The sequence below is a fragment of the Leuciscus leuciscus genome (genome assembly GCF_965113295.1).
Source record: "Leuciscus leuciscus genome assembly, chromosome: 19".
Classification (NCBI taxonomy): Eukaryota; Metazoa; Chordata; class Actinopteri; order Cypriniformes; family Leuciscidae; genus Leuciscus; species Leuciscus leuciscus.
The window spans coordinates 30,228,173-30,250,710 of record NC_138743.1 but is presented as its reverse complement, the minus strand read 5'-3'; the positions used below and the strand labels follow the sequence as shown (position 1 = coordinate 30,250,710).

General features: G+C 37.1%; 1 protein-coding gene across 1 annotated transcript in view; it reads left to right on the top strand.

The window, feature by feature from the left end:
* btbd7 (BTB (POZ) domain containing 7) overlaps nucleotides 1-22,538 on the top strand; it is a 59,836-nt gene that overhangs the window by 7,686 nt on the left and 29,612 nt on the right. Inside the window, exon 2 of the mRNA XM_082148373.1 lies at nucleotides 22,038-22,252. Coding sequence (XP_082004499.1) covers nucleotides 22,171-22,252 — 82 coding nt within the window. The 5' untranslated portion in view covers nucleotides 22,038-22,170. The remainder of the gene's footprint in view (nucleotides 1-22,037; nucleotides 22,253-22,538) is intronic.

Below are 22,538 nucleotides of genomic sequence, written 5' to 3'. Positions count from 1 at the left end.
TTTAAAAAAAAAATCTTTTTATTTCTTAAAACATGATATATTGTGAGTTATTACTGATAATATATCAATTATCGCAGTATCGCCATATCGTGATATTATCGGTATCGTGAACAATGTATCGCGTATCGTATCGTGAAGTACCCAGTGATTCCCAGCCCTAGTTGCTCGGAGGCGCAACGGTTCTGCTGTTTGTTCTGTTTTCTTTGATGGAGCAAAAACAATGTATCTATAAAAGTTACTCATTAACTTTATTGAACTGTTGTATAAATGTCACATTTGCGATTGTGCAGATGTTTGGAAAAACAGCACTCTTGCTGGTGTGATAACTCGCACATCATAAGCTTGTGTTATAAATATATAAAACGGGAACTCGTTAGGAAAAAAAAAAAAAAAAAAATTAGCCTCAAAGCTCTCAGTCGGAGGATATTAAGGCCCGGGTATTTTATTCCGTGCTCCCCTCCGTCTTTCAAACTATAGGCCTTATTTGCCAGAGAGCGGTAGCTCTGTATATATCTGACATCGCTGTGGAAGAGTAATTTGCTGGTGATTTACTTATTGTAGAGTTAAAGGGGTGGTATAATGTCCTTTTCACAAGATGTAAAATAAGTCTTTGATGTCCCCAGAGTGCGTATGTGAAGTTTTAGCTCAAAATACCCCACAGATATTTTTATATAGCATGCTAAAATTGTCACTTTTTGAGGGTGAGCATAAACTCAGTTTTTCTGTCTGTCTCTTTAAATGCAAATGAGGTGCTGCTCCCAGCACAGGGGGCGGAGCTTCAACATCTCGTGTCCTTTTACTAGGGGTGCAACGGATCAAAAAACTCACGGTTCGGTTTGTCGGATCAGAGTCACGGATCGGATCATTTTTCGGATCAGCAAAAACATTTTTTTTTTATTAACACTTTTAAATTATTAAATTAAAATATATAAAATCAACTTAAAGTGCACAAGGCATAATATCTTCTTTTTAACATAATTAATGAAAAACAACTTAAAGTGCAACATAAAAAGGCATCTCCTTCCTTTAAACATGGACCAATGCTTTATGTGTTTCCACTGTCATATAGGGCTGTCAAAATTGCTAAAAAATGACGTTCGAATATTCCCTCTAAAAAACACATATTCGAATTATTCGAACATCTGGTTGCGCATTTTGTCAATGACGTGCATTAGGCCTATGTCAATAACAGGACAAATTAATACAAAGAGACATAACTTCTTGTATATGTAGTTCATTTAAGTTTAAACATATTTGACAACGTATTACCTTGCTCGCTCGCACTCGCAGGCACTCTTTCTCTCTCGCCGTCACCCATGCTGCGTTCACACCAAACGCGAATAGAGCGTCTGGCGCGAGTGATTTCAATGTGAAGTCAATGTAAAGACGCGTTTACGCACGTCTGGAGGTTTTGCAGCGCGAATGAGGCGTCACGCTCTCTGCGGTTCATAACGCTCGCCATGACCACGCTGTGTGTGGACTGAACATGCGCACAACTTTTTTTTCATAAATCAATCCGCGGATCACGTGAGTGCCGAACCGAAGATATTGATCCGAACGGATCACGGATCAATGATGATCCGTTGCACCACTACCTTTTACCTCACATAGACATGCACTGAAAATTTCAAAAACCTTTATCCTTTTATGTTCAATCCGGAGTCAGACAATGATATAGAGACTCAAGAAGAAGTGGCAACATGTAGAATGCAACAGGACATTTCTGAATGGTTAGTTGATGAATTTATGTATCTTATGTGTAGTTATCTTCTAGTCATTGATTAGCATATTCTGTCATGATAATCTATAAATCACGTTCCCGGGGGGCGGGATTATGTGAATTATTGGGTTCATGATGTCACTTACCCGGGAGAAATGTCGTGTAGTCCATACCAGCTGATTGTTGTAGTCCTTAAAAAACGATTGCTTTTGATTTTGAGAGAAGCACCGGCTGGATGTACATTATCCCTTACTTTTATTACACGGCTCTGTGGAATACTTGATTCTGATTGGTCAATAGTAACATCCTGCGGTAAATTATTCCCAGATAACAACCGCTCAAAACAGATAATGCAGGCTCATCTGGGACACTGAAGTCAGCAGTGCTATACGCCTTTCTTTCATATCATAACAAAAATAAACACTGGTATTCGGTATGAAACGGTATACCGCCGAGCACTACTCTAAAGACCTTATGCACCAGAGAAACAAGGGCGCCGCCATCTTTAGAATATTGTCTTTGAACTTCCGTTTTTGCGGTCGCTCTGTATATTTCTATGGCGCTGCTGTCCAGGAGTAATTAGCTTTTGAAGTGGATTTACTTAATGTAAAGTTAACGAAAGTTATCATGAGGATTGTAATGTTTAAAGCAGATGACTTAACAAATGTCAGTCGACCGGGAAGATTTTAAAAGTTCATTAATAAACACGCAAAATCGCTGTGAAAATACAGACCGGAAGTCAAAAGTCAACGAGCGCAGCGCTGAAAAGGGGTGGGGCTACATAAGGTCTATTATCGTTGTTCTAAACACTGTTTTTAACCGCAGGTAAAGGAGTGTTTCACACTTTAGATGAGGGTTTAGCAAACCCTGCTCTGCCTTATATTCACGCGCTTTGTCACGGAAACATTTCGTCATGTCATTTCTGCGTATGACAGGAAAAATGTCAAACGGTGATGGGAAATGCGTAAATTGGGGAGAAGAGACTGTTTCATTCTTACCTTTATAGTTTATATATATGATATATATATATATATATATATATATATATATATATATATATATATATATATATATATATATGATATTACAGTCAGCAATATGTAATGAGGACGCACAGTGCTAGAGCCGTTATGTAAACCGGTCACATGCTGTTTGTCCAGTCAGTGACACTGACACAATATGCAAATAAGGACTTTAACCTGGGGTTTAGGGTTGTGCAGTGTGAAATGGCAACTTATGAATACCCAGGATTAACTGTTAACCCCCGGGTATAGTATGAGCAGTGTGAAACGTGAAAGACATCCCAGGATTCTGTTTACCCAGGGTTTAGAATGACCCAGGGTTAACTATTTCAAGTGTGAAAAGTTCTTATGGGCCTAAAGTCTGGACCATTTTTATATTTTGCTTAAAATAAGTAGACCTATCTACTAGAGATGCACCGATTACAATTTTCTGGGCCGATTCCGATTTCCGATTTTTCATTAAGTTTGACCTGCCGATAACGATTTTAGCCGATTCCGATTTCATTTTTTCTGACCACTTTACAGCACACACAAATATTTATTTTATATCTTTTCTGTAATAGAACATTTTACAATTTGCATAGTACATCTTTTTTTGAACAGATAAATGCTATTATAGAACTATATAAATATCTCCAGGTGTGGGTAATTCACACACATCTAAAGTGCAGTGTTATGGAAGAACCATTTCCTTTTCACATTCAATATCCAATAATTTTTTTATACATGTATTTAGCAAACTAAACGTCTGTATGAAAACAGGGAATGGTGATAAAATAATATATAAATAAAAAAATTAATAAATATAGCCTTGCAGTATAAAGATATTTCTCAAAGCACACACACAGGCCTATTGCAATCACTTGTACAAACTGAATAATAAAACAAGTTTAAATGGGTACATTTTCTATAAATATTGTTCTTCGTTTTCTTTTCTGGACATTGCCTACTCCAGTTCTTGTTAAAACACACACATTCTGTGCATTTTGGGCACTTTTTTGTGAAACCCTATTTAGGCTATTTTGTCCATCAAAAGTGTGTTTTCCCTTTAATTGAGCGTGAGCAGTGCAGCAAATAGACTTGGCGCCGAAAAACGCGCTTCACTGCTCGCGACGCTCCTGCTTGACGCTCACGCGCTGCTCCTGCTCTCGTTGTGATTAACATGCACGGCGAAAAAAAAATACGCGCTTGCGGTCTGAACGGACGTAATTCACGAGGTTTCCTACATGTGTGTTCCGCGTGCACGTGTGATGCTGATGTTGCGCGATGTTAATCATGCGGCTCCCGAGTGCATTTGACCGGCATAAAATCGGTATTTGTCAGACTGACCGGCCGGTCGCCGGTCACAGCCGATCACGTGAAAATCGGCCAATTCCGGTCACCAGCCGATCAATCGGTGCATCTCTACTATCTACTAAAAACAAACAAACAATGTACATCATAACAAAAACGTGCTTATCATGAGAAGAAAACAAATATCCCGAATTAAAATATTGTTTATCATGTTAATTGTGATTAATCGTGCAGCCCTAAACTGCAATCTTATTTTCTGCAGTGTTTTAGCGAAAGTATCAATCTATATGGTTTCTGCTTCTGTTGTTAAAATAACAGTGTCATCTGCAGCTCTTAATGTGGCGCTTGGGAGAAAGAAGCAAAGCGCAATTTCTAGATAAAAATATTAGAGGAAATAGCTCTCGAAATATCATTACCATAAACGACCAGTGCTTGTGGTACCGCTCCATTGTGTTAGAACAGTAAAATGGTGCTACCGTTGTCATTATATTTCGTGGTCCGATTTGGAACCGCTGTCCACTCTTTGAGGATGCCTAATCTAATAAGTACTATCTTTTAAAAAGTACTAGTACATAAAGAATAAGCACTAGTATCTAAAAAATAGGCATTAATATCTAAAAACAAATAAGTACTAGTAGCATGTAAATATAGATATTAGTACGTTTGATTAAATGTTAAAACTGCTTGCCATATGCCTGAGGGTTGTTTCAATCATTCAGGAATATTGCGTTGCGAAGTCTCTAAGTTAACTCTCATTCAGCATTACTTTTGTGGTTTGACATCACTCTTGTATGAGACCTCAGATCTTGCAGGATTTTATTCATTCATTTTAAAGGCATGAAATAGGCAAAAGTGGTTTGTTGGAGTGTGTGTTCAGAAACCACAACTCACTGCTGGAATGCCCTGCTTGGAGAGTTGCGGTCAGGGTATTCTTTTTTTTTTTTTTTTTTTTTTAGTTTTCTTTTTGTTTTGTTTTTTGGCCCAGACAGACTGGTTATTTACATTTTACTCTTGATTAAATCAGCTTTTAATTAGGGTAAGTTGTTTTATGATATATTGTGTTATTGAGATATATTGTGTTATTGAGATATATTGTGTTATTGAGATATATTGTGTTATTGAGATATATTGTGTTATTGAGATATATTAGTGTTATTGAGATATATTAGTGTTATTGAGATATATTAGTGTTATTGAGATATATTAGTGTTATTGAGATAAATTGTGCTATTGAGATATATTGAAATACGAAATAACTACTACTACGCATATACTTATATATATATATATATATATATATATATATATATATATATATGCGTAGTAGTAGTGTAGTATAGTATATATTTTATAAAAAATATAAAAACCTAATTTAAAAAAAAATATATATTTTATTTTATTAAATTTGTATATTTTTAGCACAGATACTTTAAATTGACATGCTGTGTTGTAGTTGGTTGTGTTAAGTATGCATAGTACACGACAGACCCTCTTTGAAAAAAGCTGAATGCCCTTTAAAACACCGCCAATATAGTAATACATTAACAGATGGGCATCTTTGGCTGTTGCATTGTGTCTCACACTATTTGTTTATTGCAGTCTGATAAATAACTATTTGTTATTTAACCCTCTGGGGTCGAAGAACACGCCGGCGTGTTCTACAGATTTTTTTATACTACAACTAATTTTTCAATAAAGAATCAAAAATGGTGTGCTTTTGTCTCTGTGAATATCTTTCAGAAATGCGCCACAAAAATTACCTGAAACTTCGCGAATACTTGCCACACAGACGAGAGATATGTCTTTAGAAAGCTTGAAGCTTCTACTTTTAAATGAAGCAAGTCATATCGAACAACAAATATTCTGTAATCCGTATGGTACCAATGAGGTACACTTTCTCACTTTTCTGCTCAGTATCTGTAAAGTGTTGCATTATTTAATGTGTTGTTATTAGCCTACTTAAACTTATACACATTTTACTAGTTGGACTTTTACCAAACTTTATTACCAGACTACAATCTCTAAAATCGAGTGAACCATGTTGAAATACAAAATATATTTCAATATACATCAATAATTATGATCATTCATGCCTCCTCGCATACAGCCTTTCTGACACATAACGTGTCTCACAAATTTTAAATCAATAGACTGTTTTATGTGAATGAGTGGCAGGATGATTTCCACATCGTTTTAAAGCAAAAACGGCTACAAGATCCGGTTTACAAAAGTCTTGTGAACGAATATTCAGTATGGGTTTTATGGCCTTATTTCAGTGACTTTTCTGAACTACAAACTTTTACATAGCCTACATGCTGCTCACATATATTGTAGCAGAGCTTGTGCTGAATACAGTGTAATCAGACTTAAGTCATGAAAATGTTATATGTAAAGGAAATAAGCACAAATGTCAGGGCATGTCAAAGTATTTCCAGGGCCCAGAAAACACCTCATACCCCAGAGGGTTACATTTTCCTTGTGAAACCCATCCAATCTAGGTCAGGTTATCTCAAAACTAGCCTAAGAATATCAGGGCTTTCTCAAGACAGCTTAGTTGCCTAGTCATTCAGGCAATTTGCAATTGATTTAGAAAATATGCAGATTTGCATATTGTTAATGCTCAGTTGGTTTTTAAGTAGCCAATTGTTTGTTTTGTTATTTGGAAATGGTTTGCAAACATAGCCTAATAGCTTTATAGTGTTATAAGTAGACGAAACTATCCACATGGCCGTCTAAAAATGCATTGCTAATTCTAGGCTGTAGTCTCAGCAGGGATTTTAGAAGCACTTTACAGAAAAACTAAAATTTTTGACTGACTGGCTTTCTGATGGCAATGATAGGAGGCTCTCAGTGACCCATTTAAGGTTTTTGATAATGCATTAGCTGTCTACCCCACATCAGGCTTCACTGAGACTCCACGTGCCACTGAGATGATGGTGAAGACTTCACTCCATCAGACACACTTAGACTCTGAGACACATTGGGGCTCCTGGTCATCCTTCTCACTGCAGGCTATGTCTTTCTTGCGTGTGTCTATGCCTAAACTGTTTGGGGGTGTAGGTTCACGTTATATAAGAAGTTATATACGGTATATACGATTTCTATACATTTACATGCCTGTCCTCTTCCCAGATTCCTGATTGCTTAAAATAAAAAATAAAGGAATTGTTGATTCTAATGCTCTAATTGATAGATTGATCAATGCTGCGCGGTAAAATGCAACGGCTGTTTTCAAACTTTTTGGTTTGATTAACGTGTTATGCGTAGCCTATGATGTCATTTTCTTTTCGAGTGACGGTTTATTAGCATGCGGAGACAATGGCGGATGCACAAAGTTCAATATTACACTTTTTCAAGAAATCACGGAAAGATGAGTGAGAAGGAGAAAAAGTACAAACTACATCTGCCTACTTCACCTTTCCATGAGGATATAGCGTGTGAAGCAGCACCCGTGGCTTCCCATTTCCAGGACACGCATATTTCATCAGTGGACTGTTGCGAGACTTTCACGATACAAATCGGCACAATGCCAAATGATTTTGTCTCATTATATAACAACGTAAACAACTTAAAATAATCCGTCATTTATGGTCATACAGATAAGAGTAAGACATCATTAGTCTACACTCATAATAAAAACAAAACACCCTTACATTGTGCTTTTGAAAAATAAAGAAAACAAGCAGGATAACGCTTTCTGCCGACATGGTTTCCTTTCCATGTCACAAAAATTAATTGAAACTCAGCATACTAGCAAGTAGGGCTGGGTATTGACACAATTTTCACAATTCGATTCGATTTCGATTCACAAGCTTGCAATTCGATTCGATTTCGATTCAATATTGATTATTTTGGATATCAGGTACAATACATGGCAAATTTTCTCAAGGAAAACAAATCTCTTAACTATTACTGTAAACTATGGGAGTCAGTTGTAGCCTGCTAGGCTTCATTAGCCTATAGTATTGAAGGTAAAAATGAACTGATTTGTATACAAACACTTAAATTACACTGTTATTTATTTTTATAATAATAGTTATATGAAATATAAACATTTAAATGGTGGCTGTCATAAAAACTTGCCAGATTTATTCAAACATGCAAATATTGAAGAACGTTAAAAATTACAACAAATATGTAATATGGTGCATATATTTAGCAAAATGCTCCCCTCTAGAGTAAATTTTTCTAGCTGACTAACGAATTTATGGTCACTGGATATGGTTTTTCTGAGGTAAATGTGACGTTACATGACGCTGTTTACTGACGTCTTTCCACGGTTGAAACACTGAGCGATTCCACGTGACATGATACGGATTTCGAAGTTGTACTCTATCTTTTAACACACTTAAAGATGCTCATTCATGTTTATTTCGTGCTGTCACTGGTATTATTAAGGCGGAAGAAAAGATCACGTGCGCTCCGCGCTGCTGCTTCTCTTGAGCTGAGCTGCGCCAGAGCGATCTCACACCACAGCGCCAAAACGATATGTTTTTGAATTTCGTAAGAAAATGGACGTAATTTGAAATCTGAGACTTTGTTTCATATCAATAGTATCAAAGCACAAAGATTTTATTGCTATTTATTGGATGGGATGCGCACTACAATGTTCCAGTCATTCATCAACTGAAAACAGGATGACTAATCGATTCTTGGGATTTAAGAATCGATATCGGTTCGTAAAACTGAGAATCGATTAAAATCGAGAAATCAATATATTTTTTTACCCAGCCCTACTAGCAAGCTCTTGTGTGCCATCTGAACTCTTGTTTTGGGTTGGTGCGTGAATGGTTTAGTTCTGTTTTTCACACAGGAAAGTAAAGTCTAAGAATTTATTAACCACTTGCTAATGATAGACATTATTTAGTCGCCCAGAGTGAAGGGAGTGTATATGCGAGTGATTTACTCATTTTGTCGAGGGTTGATTTACTGTAACACCCCTAATAACCTGTGATTATGAGGAACAGATTGTACTTGTTTACAATAGTGTTTAATCACTTCAGTGCTGTGCACTAGTGTTGTCACGATACCAAAATTATTGTTTCGATACCAAGTCAAGTATTGCGATTTCAATACTTTTTCGATACTTTTCCTGAAAAGGGAGAAACACTCTCAAATATCATTGCTGTGCTTTATTTTAAATCCGGGACAACATTCTAATCATATAACACTCTAATAAATGAACATATGAACAGCAGATATATTAAACATTTGAACAAAATATGAAATATAAAAAATAAATTAGAGCAATGACATTCAAGGTAAAAAAAAAAGATAAATTTAGCAGCATTATCTCATTTATCATAAGAAACATAAGAGCTTTATCTTGATTCTGAACTTTGAATAAAAATATGAACAGCGATTATATTAAACAATGTTTAATATTGGTAACATATGATAAGCCTCATTGGTGATATATTTGACATGTGGGGAGAGAGTTGTGGAAGGCCTATACTTCATGTTAAACATAAATATATAGCAGCAAAGACAACGTCAGCAGTGTTGACGGCAAAATAGGCTACAGAATAATTCGTTTTGTATTGAGAGGTGCAATATTTGAAAATCGATAATATTTTTTTAAATGACATTTATATTGTATTTATGTCAAAACTTTCAAACATCAAAATGTAATTTATTAATATGTATTCGTGTCAAAATGACATAGAAACATCTTTTCCTATTCAATTTTGCCTGGAAAAGCTTCCAATACGCTTGCGTGTCGCGTGAAAAATAGGCGTCGGTTCTATTTCTAGCATGCACGCGTTTTCCGCGCGTCTCGAGCTGTGCCCAGACGCGTGTCACGCAGGCAGTTAACATGGGAGCCGAAATAAAAACGGACACGACACGCAGCCAGTGTGTTACAAAAGATTACAAATCTGGAACGCGGTCATTCTTAGAAGTATCGATACTAATAAATTAAGGAATCGTGACGTTTTTCATTTCCGATTTACTTTTGAAGTATCGGTGCACCGTGCAACAGAGCAAGGTAGGCAATGTACTTCCATATGTCACTCCTCGCGTCATCTTTTTCTACGAGTCGTGGACCACTTGTGCTCGCACATGCAGCCATCTCGCTGTAGTCAGAGCCATTTCTCTCTATGGCTCTGGCTGTAGTGTTTTGTCACATGACACTGACAGCGGCAGGTTCGTTGCTGCGTGCGTCAGGAAAAAAACACAGACGTCCATAGGGAGGGATACTTTTTTTTTCAATACTGATAAATTTAGGTATCGTGACGTTTTTAATTTCCGAGTATCGCCATACTTTTGAAGTATCGGTACACCGTGCAACACTACTGTGCACAGGTCACTATACAATGAAAGTAGGTATAATGTCCTTCGATTTGCTTTGTAAATTGTAAATCTTAGATTCTTTGTAAATCTAAGCTGGGGGTATACACCATACATGGGTAAAGTGCTTTTCTTGAAGTCACAATAGCCACTTTTCCACTGTTGTGTCAGGGATTACAGCGTGCCAGGCGAGGCTAATAGCCTTGGATCTCGAGTCTCGAGGCCAAAATCAAGCTATGTTTCCACTGTCGGGCCAGTAGCCCGCACCTTAAAACCCACCCTTAACACTCCCTGGAAGTGCGTTGGGCGCACTCCCACTAGCATGGGCGTAGCTGACTGAAAACTAGCTAGATCGCAAAATGAGCACAACAGAAGCAAACATTTAGTCTTTACTTAAAGACTCCAGCTTTGATATTTGACCAATGATTACAATAAAAAACAATGTTGGTGCCAATAATATAAATACATCAATAATGCTGAATAAAACTGGTATTTCTCATTCTCATATAAAAATAGAACATGCATACTTATTCAGTCGCGCCTGTTTCCATTTATTTGTGATCCCAGGAATGCACAAAACAACTCCATTAACCCCAACCCTAACGGACAGAAAACAGGAGTTATGAGTTAACCAGGATGCATGTAATTTGACATGCAGATGCATGCAGTTTCTTGTATTTTTCATATTTATATGTGTATTTATTATTGCAATGGATAAGCTTTTAGCATAGTATATATTACTGCTTCATACGGTGATCAGAATCTCGATTTGATCGCAATCGGAAGTTACTTTATACACTCGCTGATGTCTGAAAGTGAGTTTTGAGCTGAAAATTGTCTTAAAAGTCTTAAATGTTGAGGCCTGACATGATAACGTGGGAAGTGAGCAGCGGTGTCGACCCTCTCCTCCTGACTTAGAAAAACTCCGCCTTTGTTCATGACCACTCCTCAAGCTTTGGACCGAGGTATTCGGCGGGCCAAAAACCCCTGGCCGTTGCTTCCGAGGAAGCCCAGAGCAGGCCCAATCAAGCCCCGGAAGTAACAGTGGAAACGTGACTGGCTCTGCACTAGCACGTTCACTTTTGGCCCGACAATGGAAATGCGGCTACGGAGGGCAGTCAGAAGTCCCCTCCTCCATACAGAGATAGAGATATTTCCCCTACTCTAGAATTCAGAGAGCCCCCACAGCACTCCTCTGCTTCACAGAAATTAGGTTTCATGATCACAATGACTCATCTTAATGAGAACAAAGTCATATGAACAACTTTTGTCTTGCCCAGTAAAGCCTCCTCACTTCCTTTGTTTCATCTGGATCGAAGCATTTGTCCTGATAAAGTGAACGCCTAGGCTACCTGTATATGGACTGGCATATCAGGTCTTGCTCAGCACAGAAATACTTCACAAAAGTCTCTCCTCAGGGAGGAAGAAGATCCAGTTTCAACTTCATTCTTGACACACTTTTTAGTTGTCCAGTGTGGTTGGAGTTTTTGTTTTCTTATAAATTGCTCTGCTTTTCTAGAATGAAGACTGAAGAAAGCTGCCATCCCAATTTTTCCTGTCTTTGGATCAAGCTCTTAAACTGTGGTCTTAGTGGATGCAGATGTCAAATACATTATAATGCTTGTCAGTCCTGTGTTGATCTAATTCTCTGTGGTTTTTAAGAATAGCCAAGGTCCTGCTCTATTTAAGTCTTAAAGTCTTGTTCAGCAGAGCGGTCTTCAGAAACGGCATGCTGCAGTGTCTGATGGGTACGATTACATTTATTTTTTTGTCTCTTGTACAGCAGAAGTATTCTGCCAAGACTGATAGTCCAGTAATAAAAACTTATTCATTTTAGTCAGTAGTACTTCACAAGCTTCAGGTGTCACAAGTTCACAACTATGTAGGACTAGGATAAAATAAAATGAAGCAATAAAATACCTATTTAAGTTTTCCTAAATCAGGTTTTAAATGGACAAATTAATAGACATATTTAAAACTATTTAATTTATTTAATTAATGTTTTAAAATGTGTACTAAAAAGTATTATTTATCTGCTATAAAGAGTTTAAAATATTTTTATATTTAAAAATAATTTATTAATTTATTATTTAATCATTTGACTACATTTTAAAACATGATTTGAATAGTGCTATATGTCCATTTCTTTATTTCCATTTTTATGTTTGAATTATTAAATCGATAAGTGTCACTCCTAGTTCTCCATATGCAAAACAGTTTGGAGTCATGATATCAACATGGAGCTTCCAAAGAAATGTATGGTACCCAAACCACTAAATTTAGTCTGGCTGATTGTTGAAAGTGCAGCTAAAAGCGTAGATATAATTACATAGAAAGGACACCATTCATTAAGGTAATTCTCTCTATTGCTTGCGTTTCTCTCTGTCTTGCTGTTGTGGTGCAGAATATGAGTGGAAGGTGAAAAATGGATTTCGATTGTTCATATTGTGAGTTCCACATCTGGTTTAGATTTGGCTAGTGCAAAAGAATCCCACACAGAGTTCATTCATCCCAGGTTTAGTTTAACATTAGGTACGTTTCTTGCACTTCAGAAATTTGATGTAATTTGGACTAAAGCATTAATTTGTCTTTTTAAATTGTCATGTAGGCTACATACTTTAGTCCGACTAGTTCTACCAGTCAGTTTTTTGTGAAGCTGGACTAACAGATCTATAATGCAATTGTAGCTGGACTTCATCCAGCAAGACAGGTGATATACAATGTGTTTTTTCAAATATTAGATTTATGCATTTTCATGTGTATTTGAACAGACAGATGAAGACTGTAGTGTAGCTCAACTAGGCAAAAAACCCGCTGTATTTACTGTGCATGTATGCTTTCTGTCTCGAGGTGTTAATGAAATTGAGCAAGTCTCATTAGTCAAATATTTACATTTGGTTATAGATTTTTGCAATGGCATATTTGCCACTGCCAGGCTGTACCACTTTGCCTCACCATTCAAGGAAGCAGTGTTCTAACCACAGCCAAGCTTCCTTCCACTGTCATATGTGACTCAGTCAAACATTTGTGTGATCCGGGAAATTCCACACCATTCTCCTCCTCCTTTCCTTTCTCCTCCTCCTACATTCATTCATGCATCACTGAAAGGGTCATAGGCTGAGTCTACTGGGAGTGCGAGCTGATGAAAGTCCTTTTTAAAAATTTAACAGTGGTGGAATCTTGCCAAGGACGGGGACAGAAATTGTACCGTTTTTCAGATTCCTGGTTTTACTTTATTATCTATTCTATTCCAGTGGCTTAATTCATTGAACATATTTGGGGACAGTGAAAACTGAATTATGCGACCCAGTATATGCTTTGCACTCTCTAACGCGCAACAGTTATTTAGACTAATTAATATTGACAATGATATTCCAGCAGACTCATTTATGTTGTCAGCTAAAATGGCAAGGGGTGATTTTTAAAGTATTAACAATAATGCTTGAGTCAGTGAGGTGGTAGATTGCAGTATTGATCAGCTGGCTTCTCATTCGGTCCTTCTGTTCTTATCTGTCAAAGTGTAGCACTACCGTTTACCTCCAACACTGTGATTAGATAATCCCAACACCCTTCAGCTCCTGCACTTTTCACTCGGTAACAAAGTGAAAAGATGCACACACATACATCAAATAAAATAAAAGCGTACTATTTTTTTTCTTTTTTATATTTCTAAAAAATGTATATTGTCAAATAGGCCTAAGTCTACAAATTTATATTATAATTGATTGACTCACACAGGATAATATTGAAGTTTTGTTAAATGCATTTTATTGGGAAATGGCTATTTGAAAACTCAAATTTGTATGTAGAAAATCCAAAAGCCATGTCGTTTTTAATCCGTTTTGAATTTGCTTAGGACACCAAAATGAGCATGACAATATTTCCAGCCCAAGTTTTATTTATAGTAAAGACATTCTGAATCTCATACTGCCATATGAGTTTGAAGAAATTAATGAAGTCAGCATGGCATTTTCCTTTTTGCGGAGGAGAGAGAGATAAAGATGCTTAGATGAATGGAAAAATAAGCACAAACAGGAAGCAGGCCAATTTGCCAATGAAAGCATAAAACATGGATACTTGTCCTTCTGACATGTATGTAATAGCAGAGGTTGTTAGTGTAAAGTTGTGAACCATTCTCACATCAGTGGATCTGTTCTTATGATGGTGCCATTGAGAAAAGTCTCTCTTTGTCATGCAGGCTGTAATTATTTCAAGACAAAGGATTTAAAATATTTTATACCCATAAACCTGAACCTGTACATGATCTTCTAGAGCTAATCCCATGAAACCCACATGTAATGTCCTGATCAAATTTCTCCCCAACACCAAAAAAAGAGTAAAACAAATAGGCCTATAATTTAGCATAAAAAGTAATTTACTATTATGATCCCTAAACTTTTCCCATTGTTACTTTTTAAAAATTTTATTCAGGAGTCAGGACACTGAAACCAGATTTTTGACCCCTAATTCTGAATACTGAAATGCATCTGGTATGGTCTTTTATGGTCTTATGATTTTTGATGATTCTCATATGTTTACTGTAATAATATTTTAAGTTAACAGTTTAAAATGAAAATGAATTAATATTTAAATATTTAATTTATAAGTTAATTGTATTTCATGTTATTTGAGCATAGGACTGAATTTTACATGATGATAAAGAGAGGGTAAAAATTGTAGACTATATCCAAAATATAATTTTTCTTTCTCTCTAGTCATCTTTTTTTAAGCGATGAGGGGGCTGGGGTAAAATGTGACCTGGAAAGCACTTCGTGAGATTTACCCAGTTACATATCACATTTCCATCAATGAATAACCAATAAAACACTGACGTTTCGCCTGCGAACAGTGCTGCATTATTTAGAAGTGCCTATCTGACAATGCATGAATGAATGCAAAGAATGATGACTGGGAAAAGCTTTGGCTGATGTGTTTGTCAATTCTTTCCCTGACCGCTGTGGCCCAAGCATATTGAACATCATCATCAGTCAAGATAAATCCATATTAATTACCTTGAAATTCATGCCAAAGACAGTTCTCGTATATACTGTTTATTAACTTTGGAATTTTTGTGCTTTTGCTTTACTTCTTAGGTCTGTTACACCTTTTATTAAAAGGAGGAACATCTTGTATTTGTCGTCTAAACATTGAAGTGTTCCTCTGATGCTTTTTAGGTACCTTGCTATAGCAACAAATCAGACTTGCCAATTCTGGCATCTATAAAAGGCTACTGGAATGTGTCCAATCTCCTTAGAAAACATCTCATTGTCTTGTGCTGGTCTGACCTTTTAGGACCTAATTAGATGATGTTTTATGAAATTGTATTTGCTGAATCTCACATTTTGAGGACGGGTTGTGGGCTTGAGTGCTGTGTGAAGCATTCCTCAAGCTCCCTCCGGAAAAGGGCGAGCCTTGTCTGTCAAGGCACAGTGTCTTCTGATAAAATGTCATGCCTCCTCCTCATCATAAAAAAACAGGTTTGGGGAGGGGAGGGGGGGGGATGCTGTCCTTTAAAGGTGCTATAGCCTCTTTGTGTTTCGCTCACTGAATATTGTTGGACTTGACGGATAAAATTTGATCGCGTGGCATTTTCACTGTTTCTCTTCTTCGCCCAGCTTTGCTCAAATCTCTCTGGAATTTCAGTAGAAAAGCAGGACAGGGTGGACCAGACGACCTGCAGCTGGCCTGGTGTGGCTTGGCTGTGTCCACGCTCATTAGTTTCACATGAGCCAGACCGCCACCGCTCACAGGAAACTGCCACGGGGTGCCCGTGACCCCTCCCCACCCCCCATCTCTGTCTCCCCACCTCAGAGAGAACTACAGACACCCTGGAACAGAGAGTCCTTTATACCAGTGATTTTCAATGGACATTGCTTATGCTCAGTGGTCTGGTAAAGTGTTGTACCCCAAACACATTTAACTTTTCTCTCACAGTCTCTTTACCCTCATGCTACCATGCAAACTGGATGTCATTGGCATTCACGTGTGGCAGTGGAATTTAGTGCATGTTATGGCACAAGAACCTAGGAATACATCCTACAATGTCTGTTTGTTGTTATTGGGTCAGGAATATTCCGCTTTGTGATTTGGAAGATTCAGGCTTCAATAAAAATAAAGCAAAGTCAACTGCATTTGTTGTCAGCATTATATTTATTATCTCAAAAAATTATTTGGACTAGTTCCTTGTCTTTTTTACTGGTTACTGTGAGGCACAATTTTGTAAAAAGAACTACTGTTTAAAAGTTTGGGGTCAGTATAGATTTTCAAAGAAAAAGAAAAATATTTAGCAAATATGCAATAAATTGTTCAAAAGTCGGAGTAAAGACATTTATAAAGTTACAATATGTTTCCATTTCAAATTAGTGCTGTTCTTCTGAACTTTCTATTCATCTAAGAATTTGTTTTCAATATTAAATGGGCTATATGTAAGAATTTTCATGCATTAATTGCTTTTTTTTATTGACAATGTGTGAATAGGTTGTAACGAAACTTAAAAAACAAGACCTTCCCCAAGACCTGTGTTGTCTATGAAAGCCTGTAGATTTATATTTCCCAATATTACAGTTTTTACTGTATTTTAATCAAATATAGCCTATAAATATATTAAATGTGCATAAGAGACTTCTTTTTCAAATACATAAAAAAAAAAAATCTTACCAACCCCACATTTTTAAGTGTACATTAGTTCTGCTAAATTGTGTATTATTCGTGTGCGTAATTTTTGTGGTTGTTTTAAGGTTTAAGGTTTGTCATCATGGCAACAGTGTTGTCAAATTGTCAAGACACCACAAATACTGTCGATTGAGCTTAACTTGTATTGAATCTGTAATATTTCTTTAAGGCACTGTTGCAATGTCTGATGCCCTTTTTATGGTGTGCTAAGTTGTTTTGTGTAATGTTTTACTGTGTAAGAACATCTTTTTATAAGCATTGCAGCGCTGCTTCATTTCTAACCACAGGGCCTGATTTAATCCACAAACACCCACCATATGGGGCACACCCAGTTGGAGTGATGATGGCAGCCTTTTTCAGGGGAGGATCCACACAGAAAGCCCCTGTCATCAGACATAGTCAAGCTGAAGAACAACAACCGACTCTCTCCTCTCTGCGTAGCATTTAGGAATAGCCCAATATGAAGACAAATCACAGTGTTTCAAAAGCAGTGCTTGACTGTTTCAGACATGAAGAGCCTGTTTAGACAGCCTCTCTGAAACAGGTGCTTCTGTTAAAGCTGACCTTTCTTTTATCAAGCTTATTGTGATCCTTCTAAACCAGAGAGAAAAAACATTGATCAAAGATCAATTTCCCTTTTCCACTGAAGTCGATTTAAGATTGGGAATGAAGCTTGGTCAGAGGCAGCTACAAGGAAAAGCACCTCTTGCAATTGATGAACGAGTATACCGGCTGATTTATGTGACCCAGTTTGAGGTTTGCAGACGCATAGGGCACACATTTCTCCTCCGTTTCACTCTGTGGTCTCTCTCTCTCTCTCTCTCTCTCTCTTTTTTTTAGATTCATAGATTTATCCAAATAAAAGAAAACGTTGGCTTTCTGAAGCTTTAAATGTTGCTTTAGGTGGAAGCATACCCAGAAGGCTTTGAAAACCTTGAGGTGCATTATTGATACTTTCCCCTGCAGCAACGGTGTAGAGGCTCCCTATTGATTTGCCTAATGTGGCAAAACTGCTCCACTCTCCTGCTTGCTTGCATAACTGTTGTCTGTGTCAGCGCCTGTTCTTGGAGCTCTGCAGTATTAAAGAACTGTTCATTTATTCCCTCTCTATTGCTGTCACTCACGTTGAGAGACAGTTGTTGCATCGGACACTGAGATTATCATTTTTCACTGCAGAGTGTTTATAATGAGCCTTCTGTCCCTCAATGTAGGCCTTATCTTTAACTAACGTTTTCAGTTCTTTAAAGCAACTTTATTAAACCCTGCACAATGCAGTGCTACTTCACCTGATGGAGGGTTCGGCTGTGCTTAGTGAATACAAATTCAGCAATGCTCGTCAAGTTCACAGTCGCTGTGAATTCGCAGTAATTGTAATTGTAAATTTGATGTGTTCTCCAGTGGCAGAGTTTGCCTGTTTATGCTTTGCTGGAATGATGAAATATGTGATAAACTGTTGCTCAGCTTTATGCCTCACTCTCTAAAGATTTTCTTTTGACTGGAGCTTGTCATTTTCTTTTTTTAGTTAATGATGTGACATTTAGACTCTTGTTTCAGCTTACAGTACCAGTGAAATAAGCTGTTAGAGAGGTGAACACATCAGCTTTTTTTTATTAAGACCCACTGGATGTCAGAGACCACTCACATATGCAGGGTAAAAATATATGAAAAATGCATCAAATTGACTTTTTAACAGCCTTGACATTGAACTTATCTGGTCTACTTTAGTTAGTTGCTTTAATGTTATTGACACTGTTAGGATTTCCTGTTCTTGTTTAATATTATTTTTATTATTATTATTATGTCATGTCCTTATTTAATAATAGTAGCTATTAATAATAATAATAAAAATAATAATAATAGCTATTATGATTATTATTATAATTAGGGGTGACTGTGTTCATACACTTATCTCACGAGGCAAGACGATACAAAATATTTGGTTCACGAAAACGAGATGAGACTTAACTTTTTTTAATTCTTTTTTTGTCTTTTATTTGTCTGAATGTCACAAAACGCAAAATAATGTTGGTGCATTTTGAAATGTTTTAACTAAAGGTTGGCCCACACTAAAAGATTTTTTTTTTTTATTACATTTTCTCAGATTTTCAAAATGTGAAGAGACCACAAACATGATGATAAAAACAAAATCATAGATTTAACTGTTTTGTTCTAATAGTGTGTGGAGTGCTGCGATCTGACCAAGACAGCACACCACACACCAACAGATTACATTCACAATCAACCAGTCCTGACCGCAAACACAGGAAATCTAGTAAACAAAATGGCAGACTACGGGCATAGAAATTTTGGTTATGTTATGCTTCCGTCAGCTCGCTTTCTGATTGGGTATTGTTTCATTCCACATGACAAGCCACAGAGCGTGCGCACGTTTGTCCTCAGGGTCCCCACACACAACAGGATTTCTGATTCACCAATTTGAGATCGGTGCATCCCCGACGTTCTTCAGAGCAGATTCAATCACACTTAATACACCTCACGCCACAGGAAAAATATATGATAAAATAATCTGTAGAACCATGAAGATAATCGAGCCTTTACCTAGCATTGTCCTAGTATTGGCGGAAGGGGAGTAGTGGGCCCAAAATCGTCCTAATTATCTTGTAGTGTCTGGGTGGCTTGATCTAGGGCTGTCATGAACAAATATTTTGGTAATCGAGTAACCCGTTGATTATTTTGACGAGTAGCCTAATCAAATAATCTGATCATAATCTGAATTTGCATCCGTAAAAAAGGGCATATAATGCAGTTCATGTATTCTCGTCTGTGGAATGAGCCACTTCCGGTATGCCGGTTATAAATTGCAGTCAATGATATTTTTTTAAATCGAGCACTCTATATTGATCGTGGATTTGTAACAGCCCTAAATTAATTATCTTGTAATGAATGCCACTTTAGTTCTACTTTGAGTATGAATTATTATATGCAGTAAAAGACAAAACAATATAATGCACGCACTGTAAAAGTTTTTGCCACAAACTCAACTCCATCATGCTGATATCACGAGACTGCTTTTCACCTCAATGAGAAATATCATGTTTTAATATCGCGAGATCTTGACGCACAAGATCTCGTCATACCCCTAGTTTTTTGGGGTACCCCATTATTATTGTTGTTGTTTTTGTTGTTGTTATTATAAAGATAGGAAAACCAATACATTATTAATTATTCATAATTATTAAAACACTAATTGCTGTAATATTAATAATATATATTTTGTCATTGCTTGTCATTATTGTTTGTATAGTATTGTATTGTAGACACCAATATTTAGAATCAGGCAATGTCAAAATAAAGTGAACCTGCAGAGCTTTCTTTTCTCATGTTATAAATAATCCACACTGTCGACATAAAGCTGAAACCACTGCAACGTCATTTCTTGTCAGTCAATCCAAGATGTTGTTCAGGTCGCCTGCCACAGTGGCTGGCAGATAAGCAAAAATTACCTGCCACTTTGCAAAACATAACGTATTGGCTAGGGGCAGGTTTTAACCTTGCACATCTGCAAAATTGGAAATATTTCAAGGACAAAGATCACAAAGTTAAATGATAGCCCCTTTTTGCCAAGTTAACTTTTCATTGTTTTTGTTGAAAACTTTGTTGAAAGGGAAGTTTCATGCTCCCTCCCAACCATTCTTTCACAATTTGAGCCTGACGAATCTTGACATTGTCATCCTGAAATATGGACATGATGTGTCTTCCTACATGGTTAAGAAATGAAAAGCTACACACTCTATCAATTAGGGTTAGAAGAATTGTTGCCAAACATAGGCTATAACATGCTAGAAACATAATAATCTCTGCAATCACTGATCCAACCATAGACACTTAAGCATTTGCCTATTTAAATCCAAACATCAACTTTTTTGTTCTTTTTTTTTTTGTCCGAGCAGTAAATATCGTTATTGTGAAATAAAATTTCTCATATCGTGGAATAAGAATTTGGTCATATCGCTCACCCCTATGAAGTAAGTAGTCATTGTATTTTAGCCAGACTGGGGAACGTTGCTGGAGCTGCTGTGCAACTGACCATTTATATGACCTGGATTTCCATCAGCTGAAAGCACATTGCAATGCATTTACCCTGTAGACAGCTTCGTTCACACCCTGTCAGAGGAAAAGAGTCTTGGTCGTTCTGACCTCTGGGGATATCACAAACAACACAGTCCAGCGTTAAGCAAGCAGATCGGGATCTGTGCACAACATCTGCTTGGTTTATCTGTATAGGTAGATTCTTTCTGGCCTCCTTAGGCTTTCTGCTTGGCTCAGCCTGAAATGCTTCACTTTGCTTCTCTCTCAATGTCACAAATTGGGTATATAAAGCGTTTGTCTCCCCAAACTGTTATGGGCTCCCCCTTTGAGGAGCTTCTGGCAGCGCAAGTTTGAAATGTAGATAAAACATGTAAAAGAACATCTAAATCTAAACATCTAAATCACAAAAGAAATTGTGTTGTGCCGATTGTGTGAACTTGCAGGCTTGAGCGCTGAAGGCCAAAGCAAGGTCAACAGGCCAAAGTTTGGAGATTACAGAGAACTGAAAAGAGACATGAAGTACTGTAGACATTGTTTAGCTTGAGTAAACAAGCCAGTTGTGCCTCTGTGTCAGATTGCATTAGCATGACATCAGTGGGAGGGTTTGAGTAAGTCAGAATCCTCCAGCAGTATTGTAATGGCCTTCAAGAGCAGAAGTAAACATCAAAGCTCTTCCTATGTAGTCTGTTTCATTTGGTTGTAGTGTTCATTTTGTTTCTTCTTTTCAGATTTGAACAAGAACAGTTCAGTTCAATTCCATTTTACCTTTGCGCTTTTACTGTAAAAAAAAAAAATCAAAGAAATATTTTTAGAAATGGGTCATATTAGGCTATATTTATAAATTATTTTATTGTCATTTAATAAGAGTAATTATTATTGCTATAATATAAATAGTTAAGTGCTCACTTTTCTTTTATTTTTTTGCCCAAATTTCATGACTATCTTGTTGACTTTGTGTATTAACTCTCCCCCTTCCTCTCTCTCTTGCCCAGGAATGACGGACATCGGTGCAGTGTCGCCACATTCATATAGGTCTGTTTGAGTGGAGCGGTGAGCTACAGTGCGTCGACGCTCGAACGGAATGATCCAGCAGGGTGACTAAAAGGAGGAAGAAGGGGGGAGAGGATGGGTGTGAATGCCTCCAGCTACCCTCACTCGTGCTCCCCTCGATTCGGGGGTAACCCACAGACCCAGCAGACCTTCATAGGTAAACTCTCATATGAATGCTGTAACAGAGATATTTGTCCTTCGTTGTTTAGCAACTACTGTGATTGATGACAATATAAAAGGTCTGACAGCCTGAGCACTATTACATCTTTTTTTAGCTATCCGATTGCATGTGTCAGCGGGATACAAGACCTAAACTCTTCGAATCACATTGCAATACGATGATGTGTTTTTCAATTACAAGAAAAGGAAATCTCTCTCAAAGACAGAAGTTCCTATTTGACTAGAATATAAAATAGTTCTACATAGTTTTTGTTTAAAAAAAA